The 15102-nt window shown below is 47.0% G+C and overlaps 1 protein-coding gene across 1 annotated transcript in view; it reads right to left on the bottom strand.

The window, feature by feature from the left end:
• Positions 1 to 392: 392 nt before the first annotated feature.
• PtA15_4A752 (uncharacterized protein) overlaps positions 393 to 15102 on the bottom strand; it is a gene marked incomplete at both ends in the record, with an annotated part of 30281 nt that continues 15571 nt past the window's right edge. The window contains 3 exons of the mRNA XM_053168668.1: positions 393 to 872; positions 960 to 1277; positions 1348 to 1488. Of these exons, the coding sequence (XP_053019854.1) occupies positions 393 to 872; positions 960 to 1277; positions 1348 to 1488 (939 nt within the window). The remainder of the gene's footprint in view (positions 873 to 959; positions 1278 to 1347; positions 1489 to 15102) is intronic.

Raw genomic sequence — 15102 nt, 5'->3', positions numbered from 1 at the left:
TTTGTGAAAACCAGACCTGCCCCTGGTCTACCTCGGAAGCCAAGCCAGGCAAGCCAAACATTTCAAGGTCTCTGGTTACATTCCAACTAACCTTGTAAATAGAATTATTGCAGAGTTGAATGTAATAATTTGGCTAATTTCTTTTTGATGCCACAACCTTGGTGAATCCTGTTGAATTTTAGAAGGGAGCCAAACTGATTGGTTTCAGGTTCAAAAATGAATCTTTTCCAGAACAAGAAAGCCCACAGCCTCCCAAGCACAGGCTGGCTTGATATTGAGTGATACTTTAAATTGCTTCAACACTCCACTTTTCAATGGCAGAAGATAGCGCAAGTTTAAGCAATACATTGTATCAGGATTGGCCAATGTGGGCTACTGAGGCTTCTTGCTCTTCAGAACCAGATGATATGCATACGAGGAAGCTGAGTTGGTGGAGGAGGATAATGATGGATAGTGATAGTGACCACCATTTCGATCAACCAATCCTTGAAGATCCATCTTGCTGCCATGTTGATTGATCGTACCAAAGCCCGCTGTATCGGTTGGTGCGGGTGGGGTGAAAGTGATGAAGCCATTGGTTGAAAAAGATGATTGTTGCCATCGTCGCCACCCCCACGCCACGTTCGGGCAATTGAGGCAGCCTGCTTTCCGTCGGCGAGCGGCTTGTTGAGCGCGACGAGGAGCGGGATGCCGAAGCGCTTGGCGCGGAGCTGCTTCTTGAGCTCGTCCGGAGCCGCCGCCGCCATCGTCGTCGTCGTCGGTGGGTTGGCGCCGAGGTCTTCGAGGCCGAAGCGCGCCGCGCGTTGTCTCCGCTTCTCGCGCTCGGCCTCCGCCGTCTTCTCCTTCTCACCCTCAGTCAAGCTCGCTGCAACCTGCGCAGGGTGCGTGTTGTTGTTGGTGTTGTTGGTGGTGTTGGTGACTGGCTCGAGGGGCTTGGCGACGCTCGTTGCAGGGGGGACAGCTGGGGTGGATGCGAGGGGCGCGTCTCCGGCGGAGGTTGATGGGCCGGGCGGGTTGGAGGAGAGGGTGAGGTCCTTGCTCGGCGTAGGCTGGGGGGTCGAGGAGGTCTGGATGGCCTGGAAGTGGGCCATCAGGCAGTTGACGAGCTCGCCCTTGCTCCCGGAAACCAGAAGACTGTTTTGCGAGCAGAGGGCGGGTTGGAGGAGAGGGTGAGGTCCTTGCTTGGCGTAGGATGGGGGGTCAAGGAGGTCTGGACGGCCTGGAAGTGGGCCATCAGGCAGTTGACGAGCTCGCCCTTGTTCCCGGAAACCGGCAGACTGTTGTGCGAGCAGAACGCCTGTCCAACACTCCTCAGCAGTCAGCTTGTCATCTCTCAGCCAATCGTACAGATGGGGGCATATCCACCTTCAGTTCTGTAACTTTGGAAGCCAAGAGTGCGGCTTTGTTTGGGGTTTCCACTGGGGCCATGGCACGATTCTGTTTGAGCACACCGTTTGTTCGGGAATAGAGAGAGAGAGGGGGGGGTGCCTGTGTTGTAGTGGGGATGTTTTGATGTTGATCGAGTATATCTAAAGGTGGCGGGCCCACAGACGGCAGGTGTGAATGGAGCGGAAGACACCTATCGGGGGAGTGGCTGGTGCTTCTAGCAGACGGATGTTGGCCAAGTTCAAGCGGGCGGTCACAGATAGATGCCCAAGAGCCAAAAACGGAAGGTGTTGCTGGTCAAGGGGACGGCCAAGCTGGAGCTCGAGGTCCAGTGGCATCAATTCGAATTCAAATGTTGGCCCTGAGGCTGGTGATTGTTGCGTTGCTTGCGGCTTGGGTGGTTTCTGGATACATGGTCGTCGTCGTCACGCGCAGCCCAAAACCTAGACAACGCCTAGCCTGTCAAAACACCGCCTTGCAAGTCGGAGATACCAGAGGGGTGGGGCAGTGGCGTAGTTGTCAGGGCTTGATTGATGCTGGATCGTCTATAAAATAGACTTCGGCTTGCTTGCTTATGTCCCCCAGGGTGTCCTCTGCCGCTGTACTTCCAGCATGTGGTTCGTCCCCACCCCTCCGCTCTTGCACTTGCGCAGTCTGAGGGGCTAAACTCGTTGGCCCCCCTTTGCATAATGCCTTCAATGTGGCGCGCTGGGGACCATCCACCCACTATTTTAAACCCTGCTAGACAGGGATGGATAGTGGGTCCAGTTTGTGATGTTTGGATTTTGTGTTAAGAACACTTTTTTTGTGATTTGTTTTTTTGGAAGGGGGAACCCTTGCATTTTTTTTTTGTAATTTTGTTAATTTGTAGGGGGAACCCTTGATCTTTGTTTCTGTGTTTCTCTGTCTTTAATAAACTTGGATTTGGCAAAAAATCAGATTGTAGCTGCTACATTTGGCAGTTTTGTGGCCATTCAAGGTTCACAATGAATTTGCTTATGTTGTACCAATATCATGGAAGAACTACCACACTGTGCTGAGATATAGTGGCAGAAACACCAAGAAAGTACCAAATTAGTGATATTTGGCAACAAATCACATTGTAGCTGCTACATCTGGGGGTTTTGGGTTCATTCAAGGTACACAATTCACCCTTGGGAGCGTGTAATCATTTTGATACCAATATCATGGGAGAACTCCCATGCTGCACTGAGATATTGTGGCAGAACCACCAAGAAACAACACTGGGTAGTTACGCTACCAGTAACGGTAGCGTAACGGTAGCGTAACGGTAGCGTAACGGTAACGTGGCAATAATATTTTGTTATCTTTACCACTATCAGTAACATTGGTATTTTTGCGTTATCATTTTCCAACCTTCTGGGGTTTTTGTTTGCGTTACATTATCTTCCAGCACATGCATGTTTTTATTTCCTCCATTACGTTACTCAGGGAGGCGCGGAAATGTAATTACTAGTAAGGAAACAGATAACATAATGAAATCAGGGTGTACTGAAAGCAGGGATTCACTTTTTTGAAGGGAGGGTCGCCATTAAAGCCTTCCCGGCATCCGTCAAGTCACCTGTCAATGGGACATCCTCGCGGAGCCACATCAGGCTACTGACGCAGTGCGACATGTTTGAGGGGAGTAGGCTCCCGTGACGACTACTCAAAACATCTGAGGCTGCCGAGAATAATCTCCCAACAGCGCAGGAGCTTCCGGCGGCTCCCAGATATGCACGAGCCATCATAGCCAGAGTCGGGTAGCTCCTCTGGTTTGCCTGTCAATTAATTGAGAAGATCCAATGAGCATATTGTTAAAAAGCACAACAATAGAGATTCATCTTACTTTCCACCACTTCAATGGAGTGGTCTTATGGTCAATGGCCCTTTGCTTGAAGGATAGATTGGCCTTGAGGTAAGTCTCAATCTTGTTCTCCTGGGGGGTTGGTTGTTGTGTCATGCGCAAAGCTAGGCGGGCCATGAGTAATGTGGGCTCTGTACTACTACTGGGTGGTTTTTTGATTTCGGTTACGTTGGGATCTGAGGTTTTTGCGGAAGCAAGTTTCTGGCATTCCTGTTCCAGTTGGAACTTGTGCTGAAGAATAGCAAGGCACTTTTTAACCTCACTTCCTTCGAGCCCATAGGCCAATTCAAAGATATGCATCCGGTAACAGGGATGTAATATTGTAGCAAGCACGAGAGTTTTGCATTCCATCGCCTCATCTAGATACCTGTCAACTCAGGCCAGCATTGCGTGGTACATTGGGTAAAGAGATTCCGTTTCAAGCGCCTGCAAAAGTTTTTCCTTGAGACCTTCTTTCAGCTCGAGATATGTGGGAATCATGTGCGTTCCTGTCACCCAGTTACCCTCCATCTGAGAGGTGAGCAGCACAAAGATTTGAGGTTTCATTGTGTCAGTCGGTGTCTATTCCTGACAAAGACATTGAAATCTGACCTTTAACTCATTGTTAAGAGCCTCAATCTCTTGCCAATCTTTCGGGGAAAAGAGGACGTTGTCAAAGACGCCAACTCCTTTTTTCAGTTGATCTTATTTGAGGATCTGATCAATCACCTCTTTTGCCTTGATGGCTTTCTGATAGCTCTGGTACTTGATGTTCCAGCGGATGCCATAGCCCGCTATCAATGGAGAAACTCTTAGCTTGAGCTGTTTTGCAACACAATCAAAGTTGGCCCGCTGGGCCGATGAGCGGGTGATCTGTTTGATCACAGTATCAAGCTATGCAGCAAAGTCAGGAGGCAAGAATAACATGTAACATAAACATTGAATTCAAAGAAACTCACTTTTTTGGTCAGAGATTTAAGCTTTTTTGAATTAGCATGTTTACCACAATCCAATGGACTTGCTAAGAGATCTTCAAGAGTTGATTTGCTGTCTTTGGGCCCGTCCTCTCCAGCATTGGAAGCCTCATCATAAGCATTGCCGTAGTCGATGTCAGAGTTGACATCGGACTCATATTTGTCCTCCAGATTGCTACTTTCTTCCCGTCTTGACAGCTCTGTTTATGAAGCTTAGGGCAAAAAACCCGTCAAAATAAGGGTTTTGGGCCCTAGCACTATAACTGTGCTGATGTAAACACTAGTAATGTAAATTACTAAGCTTGTTTCGTGGTAATTTGGCCACTACAAGGGTTTTTAAACACTCTTTTAAAAAGAGGAAGATTTATTATGTAATTAATAATATATAATTATTAATTACAGGGAATAAATTTGGCATAAAAAGTAGGTGGTAAGTGCTTAAGCTGATTGGCTGCTTGTCAGAGGCGGGGGTCTTACGGCAACTACTTTTAAGGATAAAGCTTGTAAATATGCTAATAAGGGAGTTTTGATATTTAAAGGTTTAATCCAGTGGATTTTACGTGCTGGGGATGGTTTTAAAGGGAAAAGGGGCTACAATAGTAGCTGAGGAGAATATTCACAGTAACTTACAGTTTGTAGGCGGTGAATGGTCTGGGGGATCTTTTCCTGAGGGCCAAATAGGCCTCTATTTATAGAGGGGACTTCAGTGGGCGTAAACACTGAGTCCTTTTCTCCCTATGGGAGTATCCAGGGTTGTAGCCGTGAAAAAAGGGCTTGGCTGTGGGTATTTTAATTGTATTAAAATAGACTAATTTCCCTGACTCTGTCACATGACATGTTTATAACCAATTGTCATGTGAAAGAGCTTCAGTAGAAGTCTACATAATACTTTCACGGGGTATTTTTACACGAGTAATATTACTCATTATTGTACAACAGTTTAATTTTATGTACTTTAATTGTTTTACTAATTTTTTGTATGTAATACTATTTTTGGGTGCTTTCTGTGGCCAATTCTTAATTATACAATTAGTACATGAAGGAATAGGAATAAGGGGGTACTTTAAGTGGGTGACCCCCCTTAATTTATGATGAGGGATCTGATTCTGCAATAATAATTTAATAATTATTATTATTTACTGAGTTATTGCAGTCTTTTGGATACTTGATGTATATCTAAGGCTGACACGTCTGACCTCTTCAACATTCACAACTGGCTGGGAATCTGTGGGTTTGGGTTCCTCAGGTTCCTCTTCCTCAGTAAGCCGACCGAGTACTGGAAAGAAGCCTAAAACGGATTCCTTTGCCTTCCCTGGAGGAAGGGTCTTGAGTGATAATGTGGAAAGGCCCGCGTTTACAATCAAAGCCAACTTGTGGCGAATGCACCGGATGTGCATTGTTGTTGGGTCCCACTCAATATCACGCGCTCCGGTTGTTCCATCACCATTATGCAGTAATTCAGCCATGTAACTCGCCATTGTATTGTTATTTGAGCCCAAATCAGTTGTCTGGGCAAGCATGTATAAAATTAGGTAGCCAGCTTGGTTAGCATGGGAACAGCCAAGAAATGTGTAACCACACAACTTATCTTTTGATAAAGCTTTTTCTTCCGGAGAAAGGTTGCAATGGGCCTTGCTCAGAGGTGCCCAGCATGCTTCCAAGGGATCATCTTAAGGGTTAAATGATGGACAACATATTGCCAATCTTGATTGATGTAGGCGGCTGCTGCACCAATGAAAGCAAATTGATTGCCCTTTGTTGACCATACATCATGGATCAGGGTAAATCGAGTGTCAAGGTGCTACATGTTTTTGACGCAATAATCAAACAATCAGAAAGAAATTTGGCACAGTATGAAAAAAAGCAGGTACATTTAACTCGTTAAAAACTTGAGATTTTAGGACCCAGTAGAGCTTCTTGGCCTCATCGGCAGACCATCATCGCCTGTACAGCACAGCCTTTGGATTAGGAAACTGAAAGGCTGCTTGGAGGAAAGGATCTTTGATCCAAGACCATGGCAAAGCCTGGCGGATCTGCCACATCATCAGAAGTTGGTTCAAGACTCGGTTGACAAAGGCTGGATTGATGAAGACGGTGAGCCCAGTCTGCTTATCATCTTTTTTGGAAGCCAGCTTTTCTGCGACCAATGGTGGTAACTCAACACCAGCTTTCTTTGCTTTCTCTTGACCCGCGCAGCCTTTCTGATTCTTATCTGCCTGGGTCAAACCATCCCGATGAGTTTTAAGATTGGCTTGTGAAGATAGTTGTGCATGGTATGTTTTTAGGCACCACTTGCACTTGTAATTAAAGGCAGTACCCGGTAGATCACCTTCCTTCCACACAGGGTCCTCGAAATATTCAAGAACTTTCAGAGACTCGGCATTGCAATTTTTCTTCTTGTCTTTTGCACCATTGGTGTTGGTGGAATCCTGGTCATAGTCAAAGGGCTCGCCATTGGGGCTGACCTGGATATTGAAGCAAGAAAGATGATGAACAATACCAAAAGCCAAACAAATGAAGGAAATGAAATTGGAGTACCTCTTCTACGGCATTAGCGTTTCCTTTCTTGTGCTTGCCAGCTGGCTTTTCCGGGGCCGTGTTCTTGCTGAAGAAGCCTTTTTCTTCTTTTTTGGCTTATTCTTACTCTTTGTTTGGGTTGACCTGGACACAACTGACTGCACGGATCCTACATCTGAAGAGATTTCTGCCCGTCTTTTGTGAGTGGTTGGTTGACCTAATCTTACTTGAGAGTCTTGGGATGGTGTGACCATATTGGGTACAGCTACTATGGAGGAAAAACGCCTTGAACAGTGTGGTTGAGTTTTTGATTGATCAGCACCATCTCCATGAACTAAAGCAGGCATCTTGGCACCCTTGCCGTCTGTTGGCTGGTTTTCTGGCGCCATGAGCTAATATGAAGTGCGTGAAAATTATAAAACAGGGCTGGGAATTTGGAGTGGGCTTCTAACAGGGGATGGTTGACAACAATGGTTTGCTGTTCAGCAGATGAACCATTGCGGATTCCTTTGGGGATTCTCATCCAGTTAGGTCTGTTTCACCCTGGATACACATTATCCAGGGGTAGCGCTCCATATGGCATCTGTTTCACACCTGTGTCAATCCAATTCTTCCGCTTTAAACCAAAGATAAATTTGCCATTATCTTTGGTTTGGAACTGATGGGAGGGCGGAGCTGGATGGAGCTGATTGGAGCTGGTCTGGGTAATAAATTCCTCCAAACAGCCCCAGGCAGAAAATGTTTCATAGCCTAGTGGTTTGCAGCAGAGGCAGGTTGCTGGTTCAATCCCCCCTGTCCCCATCCCCCATTTGGGGGATAGGGGGCAGGTAGGGGGCAGGTTTTTGGGGGCAGGTTTTTGGGGTTAGGTTTAGGGGTTAGGGGTTAGGGGTTAGGGGTTAGAGGTTAGGGGTTAGGGGTTAGGGGTTAGGGGTTAGGGGTTAGGGGTTAGGGATTAGGGATTAGGGGTTAGGGGGGATATGAAAAAAAACTTGGGCAATACTGGTCAGAAGCGTGTGGTAACCTTGTTTTCCGCAGTTCTGACACAGCTCCTCCCAGCTCCATCCAGCTCCGCCCTCCCATCGGTTCCAAACCAAAGATAATGGCGAATTTATCTTTGGTTTAAAGCCGATGGATCGAATACCCATGTCTCCTTTTTCATTGCGATAATGTGTTATCCAGGGATGAAACACATTACGCTATCCATTTTTGGAGACAAAAAAATAGGTGTGTCATTACGGTACAGGTCACAAAAAAAATCACTTGTTACTGATAGCAGTTACGCAGCGGGGAAATAACTAAGACCCTAGGTTACTGAGATGATGCGGATAACGTAGGGTAACGTAATGACCCAGTGTTGCAAAAAACTACCAAATTACTGATATATGGCAACAAATCACATTGTACCTGCTACATTTGGCAGTTTTGTGGCCATTCAAGGTACGAAATGAATCATTGAGGCCATTTGAGTATTTTGGTACCAATATCATGGAAGAACTCCCATGCTGCGCTGACATATAGTGGCAGAAAGACCAAGAAACTACCAAATTAGTGATATTTGGCAACCGATCACATTGTAGCTGCTACATTTGGCAGTTTTGTGGCCATTCAATGTACACAATAAATCATTGAGGCCATTTGAGTATTTTGGTACCAATATCATGGAAGAACTCCCACCCCGCACCCAGATATTGTGGCAGAAACACCAAGAAACTACCAAATTAGTGATATTTGGCAATCAATCACATTGTAGCTCCTACATTTGGCGAGTTTGTGGCCATTAAAGGTACACAATGAATCATTGAGGGCATTTGATTATTTTGGCACCAATATCATGGAAAACTCCCACACCGCCTTGAGATATAGTGGCAGAAACACCAAAAAAACTACCAAATTAGTGGTATTGGGCAACTCATCACATTGTAGCTGCTACATTTGGGGGTTTTGTAGTCAGTAAAGGTACAAAATGAATCATTGAGGGCATTCAATCATTTTGGTACAAATAACATGGAAGAACTCCCACCCTGCGCTGAGCTGTAGTGGCAGAAACACCAAGAAACTACCAAATTAGTGATATTTGGCAACTGATCACATTTTAGCTGCTACATTTGGCGGGTTTGTGGCCATTCAAGGTAGACAATGAATCATTGAGAGGATCTGTCTATTTTGGTTCCAATATCATGGAAGAACTTGTAAGCTCTTGATTTGAGAGCTTCACTGTTCAAAGGCAAAGGCAGAGACAAAGGCACAAAGGGGCACAGCAGCTTTCTAGAAACTTGGTTTGATTACTATCAGAGGAGAGGAGGAAGGAAGCTAGCTCGGGGGAAGTCTCAGTACTTCCCTGCCAAGCTAGGAGGGGCTGAGATCGGGAGGTTATATGTGAGGCCAGGGTTGGATCAGTGACAGTCTTGTGACTGTCTCTGTGAGGTCGCGGGAAGCGCCGCGGCTCACATACTCCCCTCCCAAAAAAAATTGTTGATATTGCTGATGACGTTGGGGGGTCAAGGAAGGGTACCGGTGTTGAGAGTTGAGCTTTGGAGGATGGGAAGAGGGGCGCGATTGTGTTGGGGGAAAATTTGAGGTCGTCGATTGTGTTGGGGGAAAATTTGAGGTCGTCACTTTTGATTTGTCAAAACAGCGCGTCGGATGGGAAAGTGGCGCGAGTGTCGTGCGTTGGACAGGGGTGGTGTGATTGGCAAGGGGGGGGGGGGGGGGGGGGGGGGGGGGGAACTGATCGGACAGAGAAGAAAACAAGGGAAAGGACAGTGTAGGGGGACGGTTATGAAATTCGGGCCGTGGTCGGTTAATGTCGGAGTCGGGAACGGGACTCTATTCGGTTTCTTCACGGTCGGATCTGTGAGTGTATTGCTGTGTAAGCTACTTGTGTCACGAAGAGGAGAGCGGCGAAGTTGGACAGGTGAGGTCGTGACATACCCCTCCTCGGTCCCGGTGATCGCCTGTGAAATTTTGGAGAGTAGGGAATTGTCGAATCCCTGGAGCGCATCGAAGCGTTCCACCGCTGCGGCTTCAGTCTCCTTGGTTACCATGTCCGTCTCGTCATCGTAACCTTGAGCCATGATCTCGTCGACTTCCTCCATTGCCGCCGTCGAGGTTGGATCCATCTTGGGGAAAAGATCTTCTTGGTCGTCTTCTACGGCAGCTACGCCCGCCGGACAAGACGTAGCGCGGCCCGCGGTGACATTTTGGTTTCAAGCGCCGGGGCCTTTAGCTGAGGTCCAGGCTTGAGGCGGGGAGTAATCCGACGGTTTCAGAGGGGTTTTGAAGGAGTTTGGAACGAGTACTCGGTTCCGGTCGCGAGGGTTTGGGCAGGAACCCTTGGCCGAACCACAGTGCTCTCTGCACCAGTGGCAGCGACCGACCAAATCTAAGTAGGAGTGAATGCGCCAGCGGAGTTCATCTGACATTGTGCCCACAGGCTCTGCGTCGGAGGCAGCATTCGGTGACGCATTCCTTGGGATGTTTTTCTGGCGGTTGTTTGGTGGTCGTTTGGGTTGCGCTTTGACAAAAAGTCGCACCCGTTTTGCGAATCGATTGTAGTCGAACGGGTCCGCCTCCAGGAGTTCAAACTTGAGGACTTCTCCATCGAGGTCGTCCGGTAAGCCTCTAGTGAGCCACTTTGCAAGGCTGAGATCCGAAACTATCAGAGGGCATGAATCAAAGTTAATCATCCTTTGAAGCGTTCGCGCGCGCGTCTCGTATTTTGCAAACGTCTCCAACGGTTCCATCTTAAGTCCTTGGATTTTCTGTCGGAGTGCATGTCTCCACCTCACCGGGAGGGCCGCGTCAAACAGAGCAGTTTTGAAGTCTTCCCACGACTTTGATAAGTAGGTCTTTGCCTCGTTTGAATAGAAGGATAGAAGGTTTGTTTCTTTGATCAATGTGCCCGCTATACCGACCTTGTCTTCAGTAGTTTTCACTTTCTTTGTGTTGAAGAAAATCTCGAGACTATGGATCCACGCCAGGAACGGTTCGATGTCTTGATATGGACCGATATGGGTTGGCCCGTCCGATGTGCGGAACTTCCTGAGATCTATCCTTTCATCTGTCGTATCGACAGGTGCTGGGGGCGAAGGCTCTTGTTTTGATGTCGCTTGTATAAGAGCTTCTTCCAGGCGGGCAAAGCGTTCGGCATCCGCCTTGGCTCGTTCTTCTGCGCTCTGGCGTCTGCTGCTCGCTGGGCTTCCAGGTTGACTCGCTGTAGGTCCATGGTGGCCCGGTGTAGTTCAGCGATAAGCTTGAAGCCATCGAACGGAGTGTCCGCCGCCCCGGAGGGGGAGTTTGAGGAGTTCGCAGGCGGATTGACAGAAGGGGGGGGGGTTGTTAGACATTGCGGGGTGGCAAGGTTTGGTGATGGGTTTCGGTGAAGTATCGGGGACCGTTGCGGAGTGCCATTAAGGGGGGTCTGGAGGAAGGGACGGGGGTGCCGAAAGGGAGGGATTGATTGGGCCGACAGGAGCAGGGGGTGGTCGGATTTCTTCTGGGGGAACTGGAGCCCACGCCCGTATCTCGGGTGGTCCATTCCTACCTAGACGCCGCGGGGAGGTCTCGTCTGGGGGAGAAGATGTCTACACGGGGTCACGCTCAAACCCCTGGGAGGGTTCTCCTTGACTTGCCGCATCGCCGCGTCACTGCGGGTGCCGTGGCGCCGCTAAGTCATCTTTGTCTAATAGCGCTGGCACTACTACACGGCGGGGGTACTTCCTACCGCGCGGATGTGTGGATCCGACGGGTGACACCAGATTGGTGAAACCGATGTGGAATTCACCGTGCCCCCGGCAATTGTGGGCACCCCGTCGGAAAAGGACAGAGGTGTGAATTCCTTGTCCTTCCGATGGGAATATGGCAGTGAATTCCACGCTAGGTCATGGACTCCCGGTGGAGTCCATGAGAGCAGAGTTTCGTCTGCCATGGAAACCACTCATTCAATGAGATTCCAAGTGGTTTCGACAGCCCACTGAGCCCAGTGTCTCCGGTGAGAGATGAGTTTAAGTCACTCCACACCACCTTAAGGTCTTTTCCGTGATGACTTCCCCCAGCCCCTCTGCCAACCCAACCAACGCTTCGGCCGACCATATGAACGCAACTGCTGAATTTGCGCAAGTCCCAGCCCCTTCTGTGGCTGCAGATGCCAATGATATCGACAGGGAGACCGTTCCGGAAGGACTCAACCGCATCATACACGTTCAGTTCAAATACTCGCTCTACGCAAACATTCAGAAGAGCGGCCGAGGACAGGTCAAACAGAAGCAAATCACCTCCGACGGTTCCGTCCCGCCGATGGATTTATGCTTGAATGACTGCAAGTCAATGTCATTATTCAAGACATTTGTCATGGAGCATTTCCGGACCAAGTCTACGCATGTCTACCCCATCGACATCATGTTGGGCCAAGCGGAGCGGAACTCAGCGGTGTACTGGTCTTGGCATATCCTTGAACCACCAGAATTTGAAGACATTCAATACTCGTTCAACGAACCCAGAGGCACATTTGACCTCTTCATCTCTGCCGCGGAGAACTCTCATCTTGACGCCTCAGTTACTGTATTCCTTGACATGCCGGACGACGTGTGTGTATTTGAGCCTACTGCTTTATTAACCCTACTCGTAAGTGTACATATCCTGTCTGATACATACATTTTCCGAAGCCCTGGCTGATTGGTGGATGCTTGATTACAGGATTATTCTGATGGGCCCACTGATCCCACCTTCCCAGATGCGTACCGAGTTGGAAATATGAGGGTATGTATGACTCCAACACCTTATCGCACCGATACCCCACACCTGTACTGATTGTGCGTTCATTCCGCGCAGGCTTCTCCAAACCCCAAACCTCATCAAAGTAATGTGAAACGAAAACACTCGCTTGCTCCGGAGGATCTCCCTCCTCCAAAAAGACAACCACAGGGTGTTTGCAGCAGCAATCAACTCCTAGCTAATCTCTTGGCTTCACCTTCATCAATGCCTGTCTTTCTCTCCATTTGTCATATTCCTGCTGATTACAAACCTGTCCAAGATGTCATCTCTGTGCATGATATCTTACACTGGACTGCTTTTGAGGGCACCAGTTGTGAGGAGTTGCAATCCCTAGGCCTCAAGTGGGGTCCAGCCCAGTTGATATTGAGAGGTGTGATGAAGGCCACTGCAGTTTGTCAAAATCATGTCTAGTTGTTTCTTATATATTGCCCTGCCAAATCAAAATTAGTTTCATATTTTGTTCCCTTTATGATTTGACTTTTCCCACTTACTCCAATCAATCAGAGTGTAATGATTCTGATCACTGCAATTTGCTGTTTCTATCTGTGACCCTGTGCTTAATTGTACTCTCAAGTACTGATAAAACTGACTAAGCAGTCTAAGGTGGCCAATATTCACCTTTTAGTGGAAGTAGATATTTTTTCTACACCAGTTAAAATTAAAGGCATTGGGCATTGAATTCAGTGGTGAGATAACTTCTTCCATTTCTACACTATCATACAACTCAAGGATTTCAGTCATTTGATCTACATATAAAGATTTCTTCCACAATTCTCAATCATTTTTTTGCATACAATTTCTTTTTGGCAGAGCCAAATGTTTTTTCCAACTCAGGAAGTTGAAGTATTGCACTATCATACATTCTGAAGCAGTTTTCATACTTATCCCGCCAGGCATGATGTGCATCTGAAAATTTCTCAGATATGAATCCAATTGGTCTTGGAGCTGGGAAAATGTTCATGTCTTGGAGTGTTAGAGCAACAAAATGTTTTTCTGATTCCATGAATGCAAATATGATTGGGCGGTTTTGATTTGGTCCAACAAAGTCAGGAAAAAATGATTGACTTTCATGTTTAGAATAAAAAATTACTGGTCGCTGAAAGGCATTTGCAATTGGCCTTCCCATTGCAGGCATGGTCATCCAATATTCATATTCACATGGTTCAGGGCTTGGCACATCTAAAATCATCTGTAGTTCTTCAACGGTATGGAAAGGGTTTGCCCTGGTATAGAATTCTTTCCTGTTGTCCAATTCTCCCCATACCTGGGACCGGACATTCATATATTCCCCTTCTCCTATGGACAGACAGAATGCCACAGCCCTAAAACCACAGTGTCCATCTCCCCTAACATCAAAAACATGTTCCACCCATGGTTGAATTTGCAATGGTAGTTCCCATATGTAATCAATTCTCCTTGGTGGATGAGGCAGGGGTCCATAAATATTGGTATCTAATGGGGCCCTTTGACTTGAGGAAGTCTTGGGGGTTGATGATGACGAACCACAAAGTCTGGGGTCAATAAATTTGCTAGATGGGGTCGCTGCTATTGGTGTTTGTGAAAAGCTGTGTATTATTTTATTCTGAGATATCCCTGGAATGGTGTACAATGGATTCATTGAATGGGAAATTGAATGACGATTCATTGATGTTGCATTGGATGTGGCAATTGAGTGAGAGATGCTGTTTCTTCTGTTATTTGGTAGTGGTGTTTGTTCAAAGTGATATCCTGGTGGCTGCACTGAGAATCTGGGTGAACTTGAAAAGCTCATTTTTCTTTGCACATCATTTTTGCCTGGTTCTTGGTACAAAGAAGGTGTGTTGTGTGAGGTATATTGCATGGGGACCAATGAGGTATGAGGGGTGCATGGGCTGTGAGCCATGCACTGACTGGGAGCATATGATAAACTCCCTTTCCTGGGGGCCAGAGCTGTACTAGGGTCTTGTTTTATTGACCCAGTGGGAGAAGTGTTTCTCCATGTGCTATACCGCACATCAGATGGAGCTTGTACAGGTGTAAATGGTAAATTCATATGGTTCTGTGAATCAGGAGCATATTGATGCATTGGTTTGTGTTGAAGATGTGATCCTACATTTGCTGTGTTTTTCTGAGGGTGATTATAGGCTGGAATAGGATTCAATTTGGGCTGGGGACTATTTTTGGCTGGTTTTCCACTTTTTGTTTTCAGCCATGTTTCCATGCCTTTTTTGGTGGCTTCTTCCCAATGTTTTGGTTTGATTGACGGGAAATTCAACCGGGATTCTGTCCTGTGATGAATGATTGATCTTAATGAGCAGGCATTAAGTATATATCCATCCTTGATTTGGTGATTGTGTTTAACAGAATAGCGGGATGTGTGACCCTCTTCTCTGCCTACTCTGAATGAATTTTCAAGAGAAACCTGACACTGGGAATCATGGCAATTGTGTTGGAAGTTTAGACAACATACTACATCCTATTTTTTGAAAAATAAGATTGGTCAGGTGTGAGGAATATTTAATTATATGTGAGCCACAGTTGTAAACCACTCATGTGAGCTGACTCACCTCAGCTTTGGCATAACACACATTATTGGTGTAATTGTATTCCCGCATTTGATAAAACATG

Source organism: Puccinia triticina, chromosome 4A (assembly GCF_026914185.1).
Source record: "Puccinia triticina chromosome 4A, complete sequence".
Taxonomy (NCBI): Eukaryota; Fungi; Basidiomycota; class Pucciniomycetes; order Pucciniales; family Pucciniaceae; genus Puccinia; species Puccinia triticina.
This window is presented reverse-complemented; position numbering and strand designations above follow the sequence as displayed.